The 19,184-nt window shown below is 46.6% G+C and overlaps 1 protein-coding gene across 1 annotated transcript in view; it reads left to right on the top strand.

Annotated features, from left to right (window-relative positions):
• Nucleotides 1-703: 703 nt before the first annotated feature.
• pdss2 (prenyl (decaprenyl) diphosphate synthase, subunit 2) overlaps nt 704-19,184 on the top strand; it is a 35,469-nt gene continuing 16,988 nt past the window's right edge. The window contains exons 1-2 of the mRNA XM_036541556.1: nt 704-1,614; nt 13,015-13,149. Coding sequence (XP_036397449.1) covers nt 1,370-1,614; nt 13,015-13,149 — 380 coding nt within the window. The 5' untranslated portion in view covers nt 704-1,369. The remainder of the gene's footprint in view (nt 1,615-13,014; nt 13,150-19,184) is intronic.

Below are 19,184 nucleotides of genomic sequence, written 5' to 3'. Positions count from 1 at the left end.
ACATCATCCTGTCTACATCTTGACAGTGGGATGTCTAATCCTGACCCTGACAGATACAGTGGGGGCCAGGGCCTTCTGCTGAAGTGGAGGAAATAACTATGAAGTCTCAGGTTTGTAGGAGCATGTATTTGTGTGGTGGTAGTGGTGGGGTTCAGGAATATTGTAAAGCTCTTATTCCCCCATCTTGAGACCGAATCCCAGAGATCAGACAGGGCCCCCAGTTCTCCCTACAGAAACTGGGCCAGAATAAACTTCTCTGGGGAGTCCCTCAGAGATGTGTTACTTGATCCTCCCATGGGTCCACGCACCAGCGTCATACCACATACTCCCTGCTGGGAATCATGGAAATGATCCAGTATATAAAAAAGTATTTTGCCACCTGATTTGTTTACCAAAGGCTAAAAGATGTGGCTTTGAAATGATTTTTGTGATAGAATATTGAGAACGTACGGTGTTATTTCTTGGAAAAAACAAACATGTAACAGTAATTTTAGTGAAGCCTTTACTATTGACAGCACATTCTGTCTGTTTCTTTGTTTTCACTTAAAGCATAGTCTGTACATTATAGGTGATATAGACAATAAAGGAAGATATGAAACAAAGACTGTTGCACTGCTTGAAGGTTTGCGCATGGCATAACAGCACTCAAGAGGTTAAACGGCGATGTATCTTTACGACGTGTCGTATTTCGATTTGTCGAACATGGCGGCATGCATTGAAATGTCGTGAAACCCGGCTGGCTGAAGTGAGGTCGTCTGTTATCTTTCTGCCGTAACGATTCTATTTTACAAATGGAAACAAGTACAGAATGTACCATAGTTATTTCCAGGATACTGTGACTGTTTTACCTCAGCAGAACGCATGGCGTAGCATAGATCCTATGTCAGAGAGCAGCAAACTGGCTAGCTGACATTGCGAGGGAACGCTCATGATTGAGACAGCAAGCCACTAGCTAGCGCTTAATAGACTGTCATAGCGTTCAACACAGGCCAGGCGAGCTAGCTAGTCAATTAACTATCTGTTACATGTGTAGCTATATTTACCTAGCTTTACAGTCTTGCCTGACACTTAGATCTACACAAGTGTATCTTGCTAATAAGTTAGCCCCATAACTGCATTGCGTTGTCTTAAGCACGCTATCATTTTTGATTCATTGGTTTACTGGAGTATCTGTCAGTAGCTTTACAGCTTACAAAACCGAGTACTGGCTAGCTGGTTATATGAAGGTAAAATAGCTAGAGTGCTTATAGTAGGTATTGTCTTCCACTGTAAGTGAACGTTAGCTAACTTAACGAGCGGTAGATAGCAAGCTGGAAATAACGTTGTTTTGAAATCAGGTAATCAGCTAATGTAAATATAATTGGCGACGATGACATTGCTGCGGGCAAGGCTGTCTTGCCTCGGTTCATTATGCTGCGGACGCAGGGACATCAGCTTTTTCACCAACACGTCTCCTTCTAACTGGAGTAAAGTGGTTTCCGACGCGGAGAAAATCGTAGGGTATCCGACCTCCTTTATGAGCTTGCGCTGCTTGCTCAGCGATGAACTCAGCAACGTCGCGATGCATGTGAGAAAACTGGTGGGGACCAAACACCCTTTACTTAACACTGCCAGGTATGGATATATGTGTGTGCGTGCGTGTGGGGGCGGGGGGACTTCATGCTAGCACTAAGGACGGCTGCATTGCTTCGCAGGACGTAAATTACTGTTCTGCGTCTCCCAAACAAACTCAATGTTAACGTTAAGGTTGTTGGTAACTACTGTACTTTGTGTTCCGTCGTCGTAAAGATGGGCAGTGCGACAGTTAATGTTGGCTCTGACTAACCTGTTCAGTTGATCAGGTGCTAGCTAACTACCTTGTCATGAGGAAGATAATCACCCAACTTCGTACATGAAAGATATCTTCAATGACAGACCTGGCTTGTGCATTTGCTAACGCTGTCAGTTTTCCAGATGTTAAATTAATTACATTTCTGAGAGCTGTGGACGTTAATGATAAAATGCACAATTTTAACTTACAGGAAGTTTTGACACGTACCTTACTAACCACTTGTTGCTTTGTATGCTCGTACAGGGCTATTTCCATGCTCGCTTTTGTAACACTGTGCACGAAACATTAAATTGTAAGTTAAGTGTAATCAGCATTTTGAATCGATTCTTGCACACTAATTCAGTGCTAAACTGTTGTCATTCAGTCACTGCCAATGAGCAGAGTTGCAGCAGTTATGGCTAACTTAAGCTCGCGAGATGGGCAGGGATGACACGTGAAATAGCCCTATATAACCGTGTAACACAGAAAAGCAACTTTTTTTTTCATCCGTAATGTTTGTCATTTACCATTGATTTAATGCCAGCGCTCCTTTTATGTGCTTCCTGTCCCTACGATTGGTTGATTGTAGGTCTATGTCTTCCTTTTAATCCTGTAATTTTGTGTTACAAAGTCATTAAGGCACACAGCGTTTTTACATGCAATGGCTCTGTAGTGCAGGTATTGTCTCTTGGCCTCCGTTCAGTAAAACGCATGTGTTCATGTTGCGTAAGGCTCCCTCCTGTGGCTCATGCTGTCACTCTCCGCTGCATACTGGCATAAAGCTTATGAAGTGAAGAGAACAGAGATGTTAACCAATCAAAGATCTTTAACTTTGACCCGTTTTCTGATTGGGTTGTGCAGTCCTGTCCACTTGGCAGAGGCATCATGTTACAGATTACATGTGACAACACTGTGGGGGGTCTGAACTCATGACTGCTGGATGAACAGTGGATAGAATTTATTAGAAGGAATTAAGTGTAATTGACAGGTTAAATTTTGAAGTAGTTATTGCAGCAGAATACATTATGTGTGTGTGTCTGACTGATGGGACTAGTGTTGCTGACTGTTGACCTAGGTAGACAGATGTCATCTATGTCAACCTCTATTGCATGCTAGCATAAGCCACAATCATGTCCTTGGTGTCTCTTTTTCCTATTCCACTCCTCAGCAGTGGGACCAACTAAAAAACTGCTTTTTACAATCACACAACACCACTTTCCCAGCTTGAGAGTTCAGCCTGCTATGCTAGAAGCCCCAGGTCCCTGGCATATGATCACCAATAAGTCACACTGTCAGGCTCCTCATATGCAGACTAATGCTGCAGCTCTTCCAGAGACTTGAGGACAAATTGTTTTTTTCTTATCAGCTGTCTCTGCAAAGAAGGTGCATTCTCTGTGCATCACCAAATGGGGCATGGGCACGCCCAGTAAGATCAGCTATCAGCTGTGAAGAGTCTGTGTAGATTGCAGTTTGTTTTCTTCTATGATTGCCTCAGAGTGTCATATGGGGCACCTAAACCAATCAGGGCAGCTGAGAGTATGTACAGTGTGAGGAGTGAAAAAAGCCCCCCTCACTGGACATCATCATGAAACCCAGCTGGAACTCTGAAGCTGTGTATCATCATTATTGTTACCCCCTTCCTCTGAAGGAGACCAGCTCAGAGTCAGAAACTCCAGCAGCAGGGTTAGGAGGATCTGCTCATCGATATGCCCTCCGTCACCCGGTTTCTGCTCAGGGTGGCAGAGTTGAGAGAGAGAGAGAGACGGAGGGGGAGAGAGTGGGAGAGAGAGAAAGAGAGAGAGAGAACTGGAACTTGACCCTAGTCTGCAGACAGTCCTGCTGGAAACTGTAGCCCAAGGGTGTAATAACCTATACACCTAAATCCGATATGACAATCCATTTCGGTGTTGTAGCACCGGCGAAGTGGACCTCTCACAGTCTGATTCCTCTCTGTCAGCCCGGGTCGGCCGGCTCGTATTTCCTGCTGTGTCTCCGCCCCAAGACACGCAGCAGACAAAAATATCCACAATCGCAGACAGACGGCCTCACAGAATCACCTTACGGCTTTCTCTTTCATTTCATTCTTAAAAAACCTGGTGGCTCAGCTAACTCCGTGCAGTCTGGAGTTACGGAGAACACAGCAGGGCAGGGAGAGACAAAGACAAATGGGACTCGGTTCATGGAGCCCTGCTTTACTTCTGTACCGGGGAAGACCTTGAAACAGTGTCATGCATTAATCTACCCAGAGATGCATGCTGCTTGTGTTCTGTGGTCTGTTCGGCGCGTTACAGTTTTGCTCTTTATGTCGTGGTATCCTTTTGTCTTAAAATGCTGCCCAAACAATGTTAAACAACTTTTCAGCCGAGTCAAAAGAAAGACATCGATAAGTAAATGGTCTATATTGGAAAGTGTCTCCAAAAACCTAACCCCTAAAATTCATTCAAATGACATTGATCAGGCAGAAGGCTTTGATGTTCTCTTGGTTCATGACACTCTGCTCTGGTTGGCTTGAGAATGGAATCTGAACAATCCTGGTTGTTCAGTGGTAGCGGTGTGTGGAACAGCAGGTAGGGCAGAGGACTTGCAAACAGATGGCGATGGCTGTACTTTCCTGGTGAGGCAGCACTGGTGACAGCCTTGTGAAAGGCCTCAATCTGCTAAAGTAAGACTCGTTACAGAGCAAACCCACTATAATGGAGCTCTCTATCCCCTGCTCCTTGTCTGAAGCTGAGCCTCCTCATTCACTCTGGTTTCACATGGTGCAAGATGCCCCTTACCAAATTACCCTTACAGAATGTCTTGAGGCGCAGAAATCGAAGTTAGGAAAACAGGTGACAGGAAACAATTAGTCTAGCAAAACCTGAGCAGATTTAGCTTGTTGGCCTGAACCAAAAAGTCCCAAAATTAGCCTGTGACAGGTCATTTACTGTATATGCAATTACTGTGCTTATACACCAGAATTATACAGCTGGGGTGGTTTTAGGAATGTGTTTGGGATGTGGACTGTTTGCAAAGTTACCACATGGTACCACAAAGTTGCACTGGTAAGGTAGAAATTGGCAAGTGACTACAGAAAAATAGCACCAAGCTGTATGATCGGTCAGAAGGGAAAATGTCATGTGAATACAGCTGGATCGATACCATTTACATCGGTGGAATGGGCGTAATTGATTACTTTCAGCTAAAGCAGTAAGTAGTCATACAGTCAGTCTCTCTCTAAAGAAGACAAAATAAGACAGTGGAGTAAGTAACCAGAGGGCATAGGGGAGGTCAAAGAAACAGATTTCAGACTTTGATTAGTCAAGATAAGGAAACCGATTAACATGGGACATGGCACAAAATAAAAGCAAAACAGTAATTAGGGAAGCTAGCCGGTAGTCTGAAGACTGCTGGATCTGTTGTCATCCCCTTGAATTATTATCATTTGGTTCATTTTATGAACTAAAATCAAAAATAAAACCTTGCATGTTCTCACCCAAATCAGTCATGTATAAGGAGAAGACGTGCAGCCCAACTCACTTCACTGATGGAGGGACTGAGCCACACCCAGACACACCTGTTACATAATTATAGTCTCTCTGGAAGGAGCACCGGAATTAGCACTGAACTGAGAGCTTTTCCAAACTGCTGCCTGAAAGAATGGAATCGCCTGGTTCCAATTCCATATGTCAGTAGCTGGACCCTCTTGTACCAGCAGCCTTAGTGTGATCATGTACTGTATGTTTTCTGTCTGTCTAAGTTTCCTGCTATGTGCTTAAAAGTACTTCTGGAAGTGAGCGTCTCACAGGCTCTTTCTCAATTATATGTAAAATTATATTTCAGCTCTGATGAATTTTAAATAAATTGAAGAAAAATCAATTTTCCCTCTAAATTTTGCTCAGTGAGCAATGATTAGATTTCAGCTGCTAGACGGCACATGCCAATTTCCGCATCTCTTTGAAAATTTGCCCAACTTGAGAGGCCAATCACCCGGAATAATTGCAAGAACCACACACACTTTCGCTGAGACAAACTGAGGAGAATGATGGAAAGCAGACAAAAAAAAAGAACACGAAAAATGTCTTTGTCATACCTGTAATTTCAGGACATAATGAATACAGAGTAGACCATGAATTTCAATACTGCCATCGGAAACAAGGAATCTTAAAATGACCATCAACATTGCAGTGTTTGCCTGGAATGTAGTGTTGAAAAGCTTGCTATATTCAATCAAACGGCACACCGTTGTTTGGTAATGGTCCTTGTGGTGGCTGATAATATTGAGTAATGCTGCAGAAGTATTCTATCATTTGCAGTCACACAGTTGCCTGTCAGTCGATGCTTAGGTTACGATGGGGTTCCCTACAGAGTCCTGCATGCAGCGTCTGTGTCATAGGGGTGTCTAATGTGCTGTTATTAATAGCACACACATTAACAGTAGACTTACTGTCCGGCTCGCTGCTGGACACACGTCAGAGCCAAATTAATTCTGAAGAGAGAGGAGGACCCCTGTGTTGGTTCTGCCTGTAGAGCCCGGATTGTCTGTGGAGATTTCTGAGCATAGATCTGTTTTTTCTGTTCTTCTTCCTGCCGCGCGCACGTGGTATCGACTGGGTCAACATGAAGCCTCTGTATTACAGTCAGACGGAGATGAAAGCGGCTCTCCGCCGTTGTCACGCACTCAGTGGGGTTTATTTATTGATTGTGCTGCAATGGAAGCCGGTGGATGATGTAATTATTATCTATTGATGCCCTCATGAATGAAACATCCAGCCCTTTCGGGCGTAAACAGAGGACTGGCCAGCACACTGCCGTGTTCTCGGTGTATTCAGCGTGATGATGACCTCACATTCTGCCCACGGGTGTGGCTCACCTGTGGTCACCTCCAAACAGATTAACAACTAACAGTCTGCCAGGTACAATGTTCAGGACCACCGCTAATAGAGGGCTACTGTACCAGTAGTGAGGTCAAGGCTATATGTATTTATATTCAGTGTTCTATTTTCCTCTGTTTGGAGAGGACTTTGCCTGTATTATTTAAGAGCAGTTTGGGCTGTTGTCTCCCTCTCTTCCCCTCCCGTTCGGCGACGTCTGGACGCGTCTCTCCGCATGACCGCTCACCCTGAGTCATTAGCACTTGGCCAATGTGGGATCCGTGCCCGTTCTGTCAAGCCCCTTACCTCCATCCCTCCAGACACGCACACAAAGCTAATGCAGAATGCCTGTGAAATCTAACAGCATGTTTGAACTTAATTGCAGCTTAATAAAGTGATGTTGCTGGTCACAGAGCCAAATTGTCTTGCTGAAATCAAAATTGGTCATCTCACAGGTTAGGTAGGTAGATAGATAGATAGATAGATAGATAGATAGATCGATAGATAGATAGATAGATGGTTAATCCTTTATTGATCCAAAAAGGAAATTGCCTTGGCAACAATCAAGTTTGTTGAAACAAAGGTGGACAACCTAAAATAAACATAAAACAGGACAATAATCAGCATCAGGTCATTGGAGAAGGGAGAGAGGAAGAAGGGGTCAGTGTTACGAAATATGTATGGTTTAAACCCCCCAAACCCTGGCCCCCTCCTAACCAGACGACTTTATAAGTGGCATTCAGAAATGGAAATGTAAAGGGTAATATAGGCACTGTAACTGTTTGAGTCAAGCAAAAGAGAGGTGCGGGACGGTAGAAAGACACCAGGAAGGCAGCGACCCGTCCTTCTCTCTCTCTCGCTCTTTCTCTCCCTCTCCGTCTCCTTTACTCCTCTCATCCTCTGCCCCCCATGTGCTCCGCCCCTTCGCAGGAAGACCAGTATGATTGATGGATGTGCGGCAGTGTGGAGTCTGGCATAAACATTAATAATCTATCGTCCCGCTGCTGCGACCCAAACGAGTCTCCCCCTGAGTAAGGTTCCTCCACTTGTGCCTGTGGTGGGGGGGCTGGTGGCACCAGATGGATTCCCTTACTCAATATACGTATGCAGAGAGACTGGAGTGAATGCATGCCTAAGACACTGCACTCTGCTTGTTTGTAAAGTGTGTCTGTACGTCTAGTTTACTGGAACTGATAGGTTGTAGTTATTAAATGCACCAGGGATCATATAAATGAAGCATTTAATAACTACAACCTATCGGTTCCAGCAAGCTAGACATACAAGCACACTTTACAAACAAGCAGAGTGCAGTGCAGCTTGTGGAAGAGGATGAAACTGACCTCCATTTTAGAGCTCAGTAGAAATAAAAATGAAAGAAAAAAGAGAAATGTGGGGAAATTTTAATGTAGGCCCCTATAGATGAAATATTATCATTTTAATTTATTGAAATGTGAGGAATTGTATACAGAGTATTATTTCATTTAAGAAACATACTTCTCTTTTCTTTTACTTTATTTTGTTTTACTTTTACTCATTGGTTCCAATTTCCAGCAGTTAACCCTACGACTAAGTTTCTTTTTTAAAAGACCTGTTTGGGGGTTCATCTGAACAGGCACAAACTGACGGATGAAACCAGCCTTGTTGCGCTGTCTGCCTCTCTCCCTCCCTCCCTCCCTCTCTTTCTCTCAGGGGGAGGGAGGGGGAGGCTCACGCTAAGTTGAGGCCGGTGTCTGGGCTGATGCCGAGGGGGCGGAGCCGTCCGCAGGCGTCTGGACTCTAACGATGTCCATGATTCATGGCGCGAGGGCTCCCTGGGGACAGGATTAAAACTGCTCGCTCTAACTGCTCCCGAGGGAGTTCAGGCCTTTTATCTCCACGGCAGCCGGAGTCTCTCCTTTTAACTGCGTGTGGCTCCAGGTCTGCGAGATTGCACTGCCGCAGTTGATCAGTGCGGGCGTAACTTAAACGAAGGCAGTTATTTTCTGCATCACTATCTTTAAAAAACAATATGAAGACAGGTAAGGTGCAGATTATAATACCATGGTATTCAGATGGGGAGAGAAGCCCAACTCTGCCTCATTTCCCATTTGACCTGTTGGTCCTCGTGATTTCAAGTTTCGGGACTGTCGGACCTGGTGTGGGTTTGGTGTGCATGGGCAAGAGGCCTTGGGTCTGGGTCCCGTGACTCTGGCCTGTAGTGAATTGAGTCTGCGTTTGGCTGCAGGTTTTTTTTTTTTTTTTTTTTTGCTGTTTCCTGCCGTGCGCCGCATGTCATCCAAGTTCTCGCTCAGTAGTGCTCAGAGATTATCACCATGGCAACCGTGTCGTTTACTCGTCAGAACATCGCCCCTCTGAAGACCCCGGGCTCGCCGTGGGCTGCCGGGACGTGCGACTGACACACAAACGGTGGCCAAGACAACACCGCATGCGCTGATTAAAAACCGTATCAATGTTTAATACAGTGCACGTTGCTTGCGAGACGGCCAAGGAGCGTATGTTTTTTTTACAAAGAGTGTTTGTGTGCTCAATACCAATTATTCAAATGCTGTACTAGGCCTATAAGTTCTCATCATGTCAAAGTTGTGAATGTGGTTAAAATCAGAAACAGCGCCCGTGTTTCTGGGCAGGCAAGATGTACCTTCTTTTCAGTGCACCCAGTTGTAAGTTTTACTATCTGACAGCTGAGAGGCTGCAATGTTAACAGCGCTGTCTGTCTGTGACTGATGCTGATTTTTTTTTTTGTCTTAGTCATTTGTTTTGCCAACTTGGTACATCCATGTATGTGCAAGTTAAATTTTATGCGATGATATTATTGGGGATAAGTGACCTCACATCCCCTCTAGCCACCTCCAGCAATATCACTGCTGGAATTATTCTCAGCGCGGCAGTGAATTAATGACACTGCGGACAGGCAATTCTTCCACAATTGCGCTGACCTCCAGTCTGAGTCTTCCCCTCGTAGCGGCAATTAGAAGCAAATCTGCTGGTTCGCGGTGCTAGAAGAGGGGAAAAAAATCCTTTCTCTGGGAGCGGGAATTAAATGAAGGGTTTCGCCCCTGGAGAGGCAGTAAGGGTTACATGCTGTCTCATTAGCGATGTGTTCTGTGCATCTCATTTGCATACAATTACCGGGCATTATGGGAGAATTTTTTTGTTATTGCAGCGCAATAGCCCAGCCGGGGGTTGGTCGGACCAATATTACCTGCCAGTCTGAAGAAATTTTGGATGAATGAGGGGAAGAAACAACAACATTTATCTCTCGGTCCAGGCTGTATGATGAACCCATCAGTGAGTTGTAGCTACCAGCTGAATGCTAATGGAGTTCAGACGATCATACATTAAGGAGGTTGAGTGAAAGTTTTCAGGGAATAAAATTGACTGAACTAATTTATTTCTAACAAACTTTGGAATGTACAGTAATTTTATGCAAGTCCCCTTAAATCACTGGTCGCATTTGAGTGGACACAGTTTTCAAAGTAATGGTTTTGATCCTGGTTATGGCCGTATTCTAAACAAACTATTTACATTCAGTATGAACTACAACCACTGTTAACATTCCTGTTTATGTGGTAATCAGTATCCCAGATAATCCCTCTACAGGACAGGCATGAACATCGCCACTTATCTTATTTGAGAGTACGGTTTTGAAGATGCTTTGAAGATGATTTTGTGTTTTTCTCTTGAGTGCTCTTGAAAATAGCCCTTCGTGAACAATTGTCTCCTTGTTAAATGTGACTCTTTTTTTAGCCATGACAGTTGCCTGGTGAGTGAATTGTGACCCGTGATTCTGTGCAAAATATTGAACATGTGTAGGTGTGAGCCTTTAGGAGGAATATTCTGAATGAGGTAGTTGTATTGCTTAGTATTCCACTTATTAGAGGAATATCCACATGTTTCATGTAGGTTTGCCGTGAACAGAATACCAGCTTGTTAAAGTTATGGTTATTGGAATAATGCATTTACATTACTCATAGTGTAGTCAAAATATGTGATTATTGTGGTTCACTTTGGAATAATGTGCCTTACAGGGGCAGTCAGTCTTAGCCCCCCCCCCCTCTCTTCCCTGTGTCCAAAGCGTTACTGTTATTGTGTGAATTTTTTATAATATTTAATATATTTGACATTTGTTCATAGAGGATGATGCACTGAGGATTTGCAGAGACTGAACGTGTACAGAACTGCACAAAACAGTTAGACTTTAAATTACAAATTACCAAGTGCACGCACAGCAACCGTGTTATAATTAGCAATTACTAAAACAATTTAATTACTACCTGTAATACCCTGTGTTTCGAGGCATTTTGTAGCATTGCTCCTGCTCCATGGCTTTTTGCATATGCCACTTCCAGTGATGAAGTAGCTACAGCAAGTACACACCACATCCTCATTCTTTAATTGCTTTTATCAGTTCAGAGCACTACCCAAATAAGTTTTTTTGTGCAATATCACAGTTATACAAACAATTTCATGAAAGTAAGTTTTGGCAAGCCAGGCCTAAGCAGTGTCATACCGCAGGCAAACACTCAGAGGGTGTGGTGACATCACTTCCCTGTTAACCAGACTCCGAGCCAAGAGTGATGGCCAGTATTTCTATGTTTACCAGATATCTCATAAACAACTGAATTTTCAGAAACGGTGTGTGTCTGGTTCCATCTTCAGCATGCACAAGCACTCTGTACTGTACGGCTTTCCAGCTGTGTTCTGAGAGAAAACCTTGTGTGGAACTGTAGGCTGTGAGGAGAGCCGTGACAGCAGTATACTGAGGAAAATGTCACTTGAGAAATTAATAGAATTAATTTTTTTGAGCAATAGCAAGTATTTAGACATTTCCATTGTACGGTTGAATACACTGATACAATGCCATTGGAAACATTCAAGAAAGTTGATGAAACCTAACCACTCTGAGCATGTTGGAGAGAGACGATTTAACCCAAAAAAGAGAAGTGTGCTAAGTGGTTATTTCCTGAGTCCAGTCCCTGAATGGTCATGAATGTCTGCCTCTCAGTTAGCCAGCGACCCCTCCCCATTTAATTGGCTGCCTTATTCCTGTGATGTCATTGGTCATTAGCGCAGTCCTGTGCTGCTGGTCAGTACCAGAGCGCACTGCTGTCATCGTTACCGGGGCCAGGAGAACCCCGCTGAGCGAACCGCCCTCACAGCAGGAGTAGCGTCATGGGACGGAAGTGTTCCAAAAAATGGCACTGCCAGAGAGCAGGGGGTCACAGGAGGGTGACTCACCAGAGTAGATGATGTGATCAGAACTTTGTGAGTCGATTGATGCAGTGAAGCACAGCCAGGATACCACGCTAGGCCGGTCCCCTCATTCTTAAAAAAGTCCCCTTGCTCCACAAGCTGCAACCTATCTGTTGAAATGCTGAAGTAGGTAAACATTTGTATCCTGGCATGAAGAGACAAAATGGTCAAGTAATCTTGATGAAAATCCAGATGAAAAAATTAAATGTATCGCTAACCAAAATGTTTCTGCTTCTTCACTTTTGGAACAATCTTAAAATAGGGCAAATCTTCTGAGTTTCCCAGCTGTCATTGACCACAAGGAGCCATAGTGAGTGAGCACATGGATAAGAGATACGTATGACGAATATGTGAAATCCAGTAATTGGAAATGCTCACTGCTAGACCCACATGGGCCTGGTGCTGGAGAATAGCTCCCAGTTGAGCCTCTTAAATCAAGCCCCTGCTGAACTTAAACCTTTTTTCCTGGTTGCTCATAAAAACTGTGCTTTTCAGGTTTTATGGGTAATTTGAAACCATAAATGGCTATTTACCGCCATACTTTCCTGACTGCCATGTGCAATGTGGCATGCACCGTTTCATATTCAGAGGCACTCTTTTCAGCAGCTGCTTTTTTAAAGGGGCGCACTTGTCAGAATTAATCACTTCATATGAAGTACTATGTGTATGAAACATTACCTTAGTGACTGACAATGATGCTTCCATTGCACAAATAGCCCAGAGCTGAGCCTCTCTGCTGACTGCTGATGTCACTGGAACTAAGGCTGCTCTAAGCGATTGCTGTAAGACAGTGGGAGGAAGTGGGAAGAATTTAAAAAAAAAAGATGACTAAATATTCATCTCACACAAACTACACATCTGTCATCTGTCTGTACACTCAAACAAAGTGAATCTTCAGCCTGTTTTGTGTCTGTAATGGGTTAGAGACCTGCATGAGGGGAAATCTGAGATCAGAGATTCAAAACGCTTCTGTAAACCTTTAATTATGAAAAATTAGGGAGCGGCCGCATTCACCTACCTCGACCGCTCTTTCCTCATTTGCCTTTTTAGGGCGGGGCCTGAGTGTTTGCTGACCTCTGTCCTCCTCCTTCTCTCCAGGGGCTTTGTGTATGACAGCAAGAATAACCTGCAGATGAGGGGTCTGGTGGTGCTGCTGATATCCAAGGCAGCGGGGCCGAGCGCAGCCTCCCCCGACCTGCTGCAACAGGACATGGTCAGCGGGATCTACCCCAGGTGAGACTGGCCGTCACGCTGCTCTTCTGTCCACTCGGTATGTCTCCTCATCTGATGTGCTCCAGGTGTGCCTGTGCTTCAGGTAACTCTCTACTCCAGGTGTCCCTGTATCTCAGGTAACTCTCTACTCCAGGTGTCTCTGTAGCTTAGGTAACTCTACTCCAGGTGGCTGTGTACTTCAGAACATTCTGTATTCCAGGTGTCTCAGCACCTCAGGTAACTCTCCTCTCCAGATGCCCCGGTGCTCATACACACTGTACCTCTGTATCTCCTGGGGCAAATTTTACCCCATCCAGTTATGGGCATAGGTTAGTCTGATACAGGAAGATACCACGACCTCCCAGATACAGGTAAGGGTCTAACTCTGTTATAGGTGTGTGTTATAGGTGTGTGTCTAGGTTTCTTCTCTCAGGTGAGTGCTGTTCTTCATGCCCTGGCTGCCCTCTCGCCACCCACCCCCTCCAACCCCCCTCCCCTCGGCTGGGACACAGACATGAGGTGTTTGAGGAGCAGGGAACAGACAACAGTGGGGCAGTGAGAGGAGCACAGAGCCCCCCCTGTGTGGAGTTTGAGCTCTAATGAGCAGGAGTCCTGGGACGTTCACTCCAGTTTCATAACCCCCCCCCCCCCCCCCCCCCCCATACCCCGCTGGGGTAACATGAGCTCCATTTCAAAGCCTGCAGTCAAATATGCTGCGTATACGCCCATCTCAGATGCACTGTATGAGTTTCATCCAGAACATAAACAGTCCTTTTTATTTTGCTGGCATGCATTGCAGATATGAACATTGGCCGATTATGCAGGCATTTTCTGTGCTCGTCCTGTTCGAGGATCCCAGCTTCGGTCAGGTAACGTTGCCGGGTGGTTTTCTGTGGGCGTCCAGTCATTTTCCACAGTGCTGTGTTCGGGCACATGGCTTTGCAGGCAGCGCTGTGCATTTTGAATTCCCCAAATGAAGGTGCACAACCACACAGGATCACGCTCTCCCGTATACCTTTACTCTTGACGTTGGAGGCCGGTTCAGGGTTTGATCGGGTGGCTGACAACGTCTGGCAGGAGGGCACGGGCAGATTTTGGGGTCGTGATTTGGGCAGTCTTCACACACATTGGCACACACAACACCCCCTCTGTCTGTCTCTCTCTCTGGCTCTCTCTCGCAAGCTGTCTCTGTGAGGTCAGTGCAAGTCCAGGGATAAACGCCACTGCAGCGTGGCTGTCTCACAGCTGGGGATGCCTCTGTGCTGCAGGTGTGTCAGCAGGTAACATCTGAGAATAGGACCCTCGAGACAGCCGGGGAGGAGAAAGAGAGAGAAGTTTGGGAGGGTAGGGCTTGCTGCTGGATCAGAGGTCAGGTAAGGGGACAAGAGGGCCAGCTGCTGGCTTGAATCGGGTCCAGTGGCGCTAAACGATTCACTTCCCTCATTAGCAGCTCGGACTATGATCTGACACCTACTTGTCATCTTGCAGGGGGAGAGCAACAAGCAGCCTGTGGCAGAGAGATTCTCTGAAACACGTAGTACATGGCTAAGACACCAGCTTTTCCCAGAATTCCCTGGGGCCAGGTGAAATGTGAACCTCCTTGACCTATAGGAACCAAACGAGTATATTCAGCTTAACGGTGGACCATAGAGCAGGAACAGGATTTATTATTCACTGCTTTTGAGAGGCAAAATTAAATTCAAGACTACAAAAGCCATCACTTTTTGTGTATTTGGGACAACTTGTGTGAGGGTACAGTACCAGTCCAAACTTTGGACACACCTGATTAAGATAATGGGAAACATGCATTGATAGTCATTGTGATCGAAAGACTTATGCATAAATGCTTTAAATTTAAATCAGCTTCACTATTTATGTTTGTCTATGTATAAATTTCTCAACAAAAAAAAATAAATAAAGAATCTGAAGAATCTTGAAGAATCTAAGAAAGAAGATAGTTTTGATTTGTTTGATTTGATTTAACACTTTTTGGTCACTTTTTGACCAACACTGTTTGATCAGTGCGTAATTCTTTTTGCATTATTTCATAGTTTTGATGTCTTTACTATTATTCTGAAATGTGGAAAATAGTAAAAATAAAGAAAAACCCTTCTATGAGTAGGTGTGTCCAAACTTTTGATTGGTACTATATAACAGAAGCATGCATTTGATTGACAGCCGAAGATGCGGCAAGCATAAGATTTGAACACCGTGCCATTTGAAACAGGCCCCAGTGCGCCTGCCGGAAGCCTCCAGGAGCATTAAATCACGCGAACAGGCTTCTCCCCCCTCGCCTGATTATCTGCTGGAGGAGTTAATGAGGGACGGAATGATTGTGTGATTACCAAGATTGCTTCTGTCACTGGCCTATTTATACAGCCCCCACCCCCAGGAGGGTAAGCTATGGCGTTAGGTGGTTTATCTGACGCTGGATGGGGTTCCCACCCAGAGACATCCACTTGGACTCCAGGCCCGGAGTGAGGGCAGCCTTTGGGCAATCACTGATAAGGAAACTTTTAAGGTCACTTTCTGTCTCTCCCCCCCTTTTTTTAACCTCTCTTCCCTGACACTGTGAAGCCACGTGTGGTTGAGCCACTGCACCTGCAAGGAGACGGCCAGGACGCAGTGCTTTGCAGGTATGTTTATGAGTCACTCGCAGTCCAGGTGTTGAGTCCAGGTTTTGGAGAACCGCAGGGTGCTGTTCCGTCTGCGGACACCTGTGATAAAAGCTCAGGGTCAGAGACGACGGAAGGTGCGCTCGTCTTCAGGGACTCTGGAGAGAGGCTTTTGCACTCAGGATATCGATGTTAGCCACAAAGGGTTGAAACAGTGGTTTAAGTTTCATTATCACCAATCTTTCCATCTGTCTTTTGAGTCCTGTGAGTTGCCATTTTGTGCTGGTGACCACAGAACTAAGCATTTTTTATAGTTCTGGATGTGCTTTTTTTTTAATCGTATTTTTTGGCTGAATCTCACCCCTGCCCTATTCTGGTCCTTTTGCGGTCGTGGTGTGACTCGACCGCGTTCAGGGTTTCTCTCCGTTTCTCTGCCTGCTTCCCCCGTGCCTTTCACTTGCCATTCAAAGAGGAAAAGGGGATGTTGCTCGTAACGGGCAGTTTTACGTGTGGATTATTTCCCAGCAGTGCCAAGGGGTTACCAGAAGCCACTGTTGTGTTTGGCTGTCTGCACGCAAGGCGCTTGAATGACCCCTTTCTTGCTCAGAGCTGGCACCCACCCGCTCTTGGGGAATGGGTGTGGGGGGGGGGGTGCTGCTGGACGGGCACTCACAGCTTCTCGAAACACCCCTCCACTCTCTCTCACACACACACACACACACACACACACACACACACTTGTGCACACACTCACACTCCCTCCCTCTGACCACACCCTCTGGAGCGCTGGTCGCTCCAGCCGGCCAAACGGGAAGTGACCACATTCTTCCAGTCCTCGGACACAGCAGTCACTTCACAGACATGCCCCCCCCCCCTCACCCCTCCACCCCATGTCAGCCGCTGCGGTGTTGAAGTTTGCTCCAGCTGCTCCGAGTCTGTGTGGAACTTTCGCAGCCTAGCCGCGGCGCTTCAGAATTCCGCTCCTGCAGTGATCTGTCTTTCCTTCAGTCTATCCAGACCGGTCTTTGAGCACCTCTACCCCTACCCCCGAGCCCCTGCCACAGCGTACTCCATAACTCTCGGCATTCCTGTATCCCGCTGCCTGGCGTGATGCCAGCGCTCAGCATGGCAACCCTGTCCGGGCTCCGCAGTCTGTCTTGCGCTGCCCTCGGGTGCTGCACCTCCTTCCTTCATTGCCAGTGGGGTTTTTTTTATGCTGTGGCCACACTGCTGCAGGACAGAGGCGTTTCACATGTGACGCTGGCTCCCCCCGCCCCCCCCCACCCCCCTACCCCATGCCTCCTCCCTCCCAGTCTGCGCTGGTTCCTGTGGGGCAGCCTGACCAGCTGTGACTCACATCCTGATAGTGGTAATGCAGAACGCCCACATCTTTGGCAGGGGCACCTGTGCACAGGGCCTGACCTCACGGCAGAGTAGAGCTGCAGAGAGACAAGCAGGGGTCAGAGGTCACGCAGCCGGGGGCTGCCTCCAGAAACGCCAGTGGGCCCAATCAAGCCCCACCCCAATGCATTGCGGATATTTTCACACTGGAGGTCTGACACATACTTGTTTATTTGCTTATTTTATGTAAAAAAAAGAAACTCCCACGCCTTATCTCTTCAGCAGTTTGGAGGCGAATTAAATTCACCAATCTGCTCCGTTGCTCCGTTGATGAGAGTTTGTGGTAAAGGGCTCTGATTGAAGCAGTAGTTGTGTTTTGCTTGAAATATAGTGCTCTTGAGCTTCTTTTTTACTGTCATATATGTGGTCTCCACCCTTCTGTAAGAAACAGTCGGATGAACGTTTTTTGTTTTGTGGGCCGCAAGTTTATCGTCTTTTTTTTTCTTATGCAACATTCGTTATTGGCTCTCCCATTATTGACCCACGCTGTGAATCCAGGATACAGAGAAGTGCAAATCAGTTGTAAGGCAGAGACACACACACATACAAACACAGATGTAGGCATGTGCACTCACTTACACAGGTGCGCACACACAGAAAGGCATGCATGAACACAGACGAGACACACACACAGACACACTAACACGTACCCACATATGTACACACAGGTTGCCACAAAGGCGCGCACACACACACACACCCATGCACTCAGATTTGCCACACACACACACACACACACACACACATACACACACACACACACACACACGCGCGCGCACAATAACCAGCCCCCCGCTGCCTCCCCTGTCTGATCTGGCCTCGTGTGCGGCTTTCCTAACGAGCGGTGAGTAATCTCCCATCACCTCATCCACGCTCGTCCTCTCTCTCGCTCTCTCTCTCCTCGTCTCTGCGCTGCGGGTCGGGATCTTGGCTCATTACCGCCACTCCGATGGGGGTTGATTGATCTCTCCCAGGGACGGTCTCCTCCCCCCTGACGCACAGCATTTGTAAAACGTCTCCCGCTCTGGTGCAGTCTGCCGATGGTCGTTTTAGGAAAGGGGGGGTCGTGGTTGCCAGTGTGGAGTAATGCTTAGGGCTCTAGATTCAGAGGGGCACTGGTTACCAGCAGTCCGCATCCACACACACCCTGATAACCTTATGGAAGAAGTCCTCCAAGTTCCAACGTTTTACATAATGTACATGGCTAGTCAAGAGGTCAGTGCTGTTTTAAGTAAAGTATCTCGCATGTAGGATGCATCTGGGCTCTTTCTGGTCCCGGTGAATCCACCCCCAAACCCCCCCCTCCGACCCCAGCTTGAAACTTTCTGGCAAGAGAAAATGTTGCTAGTAAAGTGCTAATCTTAAACGCTCATGAGCTGAACTTTTTTAATGAGCGTGCTCGTTTGGAAATGAGGCAGATAGGGGTGATGAGTAGGGGGAGATACGCGTGGCTTTATCTCGGGCCAGCGGAGTGGGATTGTGGGTAAGCGGTGGGAGGCACGGCGGATCCCGGCTCCTCTTATCGGCTGTGCCCAAAGTCACAGGGACAGTGAGATAACAAGGAAAGTGTCCGACCACCACTGTCCTGTCTCCAACCCCCCCACCACTACCCAAAACCACCCCACCACCGCTAGGGATATGTGCAAAACCGCAGTTTAAAGTTGCTCGCAGAGCGTTGCGTTTCAGACTGCAGTGGCCCCTCCTAGCATGTAGCCCCCCCTCAGCCCTCAGTGCCTGGTGTAGACTCCGTTGCTGTGTGGCCCACGCAGGCTGTGCCACAAGGTGACGGGGACTCTGTGGGAGAAGCGGAGCCAAGCGCAGCGCTGGGGAGAGGAGGCGTGGCAGGGGGGCGGAACGCTTCAGCAAGATGGCATCCGATGCTGCTGTGTTGCTATGCAACTGGGAGCAGGAGTTATTTATAGACTGCCCACTCCTCCTTCTCCTCCACCTCCTCCTCCTCCTCCTCTTCCCCCTCCTCCAGAGTCTGCCGATCTGGAGTGGTGGATTGTGGAAGTTTTGTGTGTGTGTGTGTGTGTGTGT

Source organism: Megalops cyprinoides, chromosome 12 (genome assembly GCF_013368585.1).
Source record: "Megalops cyprinoides isolate fMegCyp1 chromosome 12, fMegCyp1.pri, whole genome shotgun sequence".
Classification (NCBI taxonomy): domain Eukaryota; kingdom Metazoa; phylum Chordata; class Actinopteri; order Elopiformes; family Megalopidae; genus Megalops; species Megalops cyprinoides.
Note: the sequence above shows the minus strand (reverse complement) of the source record. Positions and strands in the feature narration are given on the sequence as shown.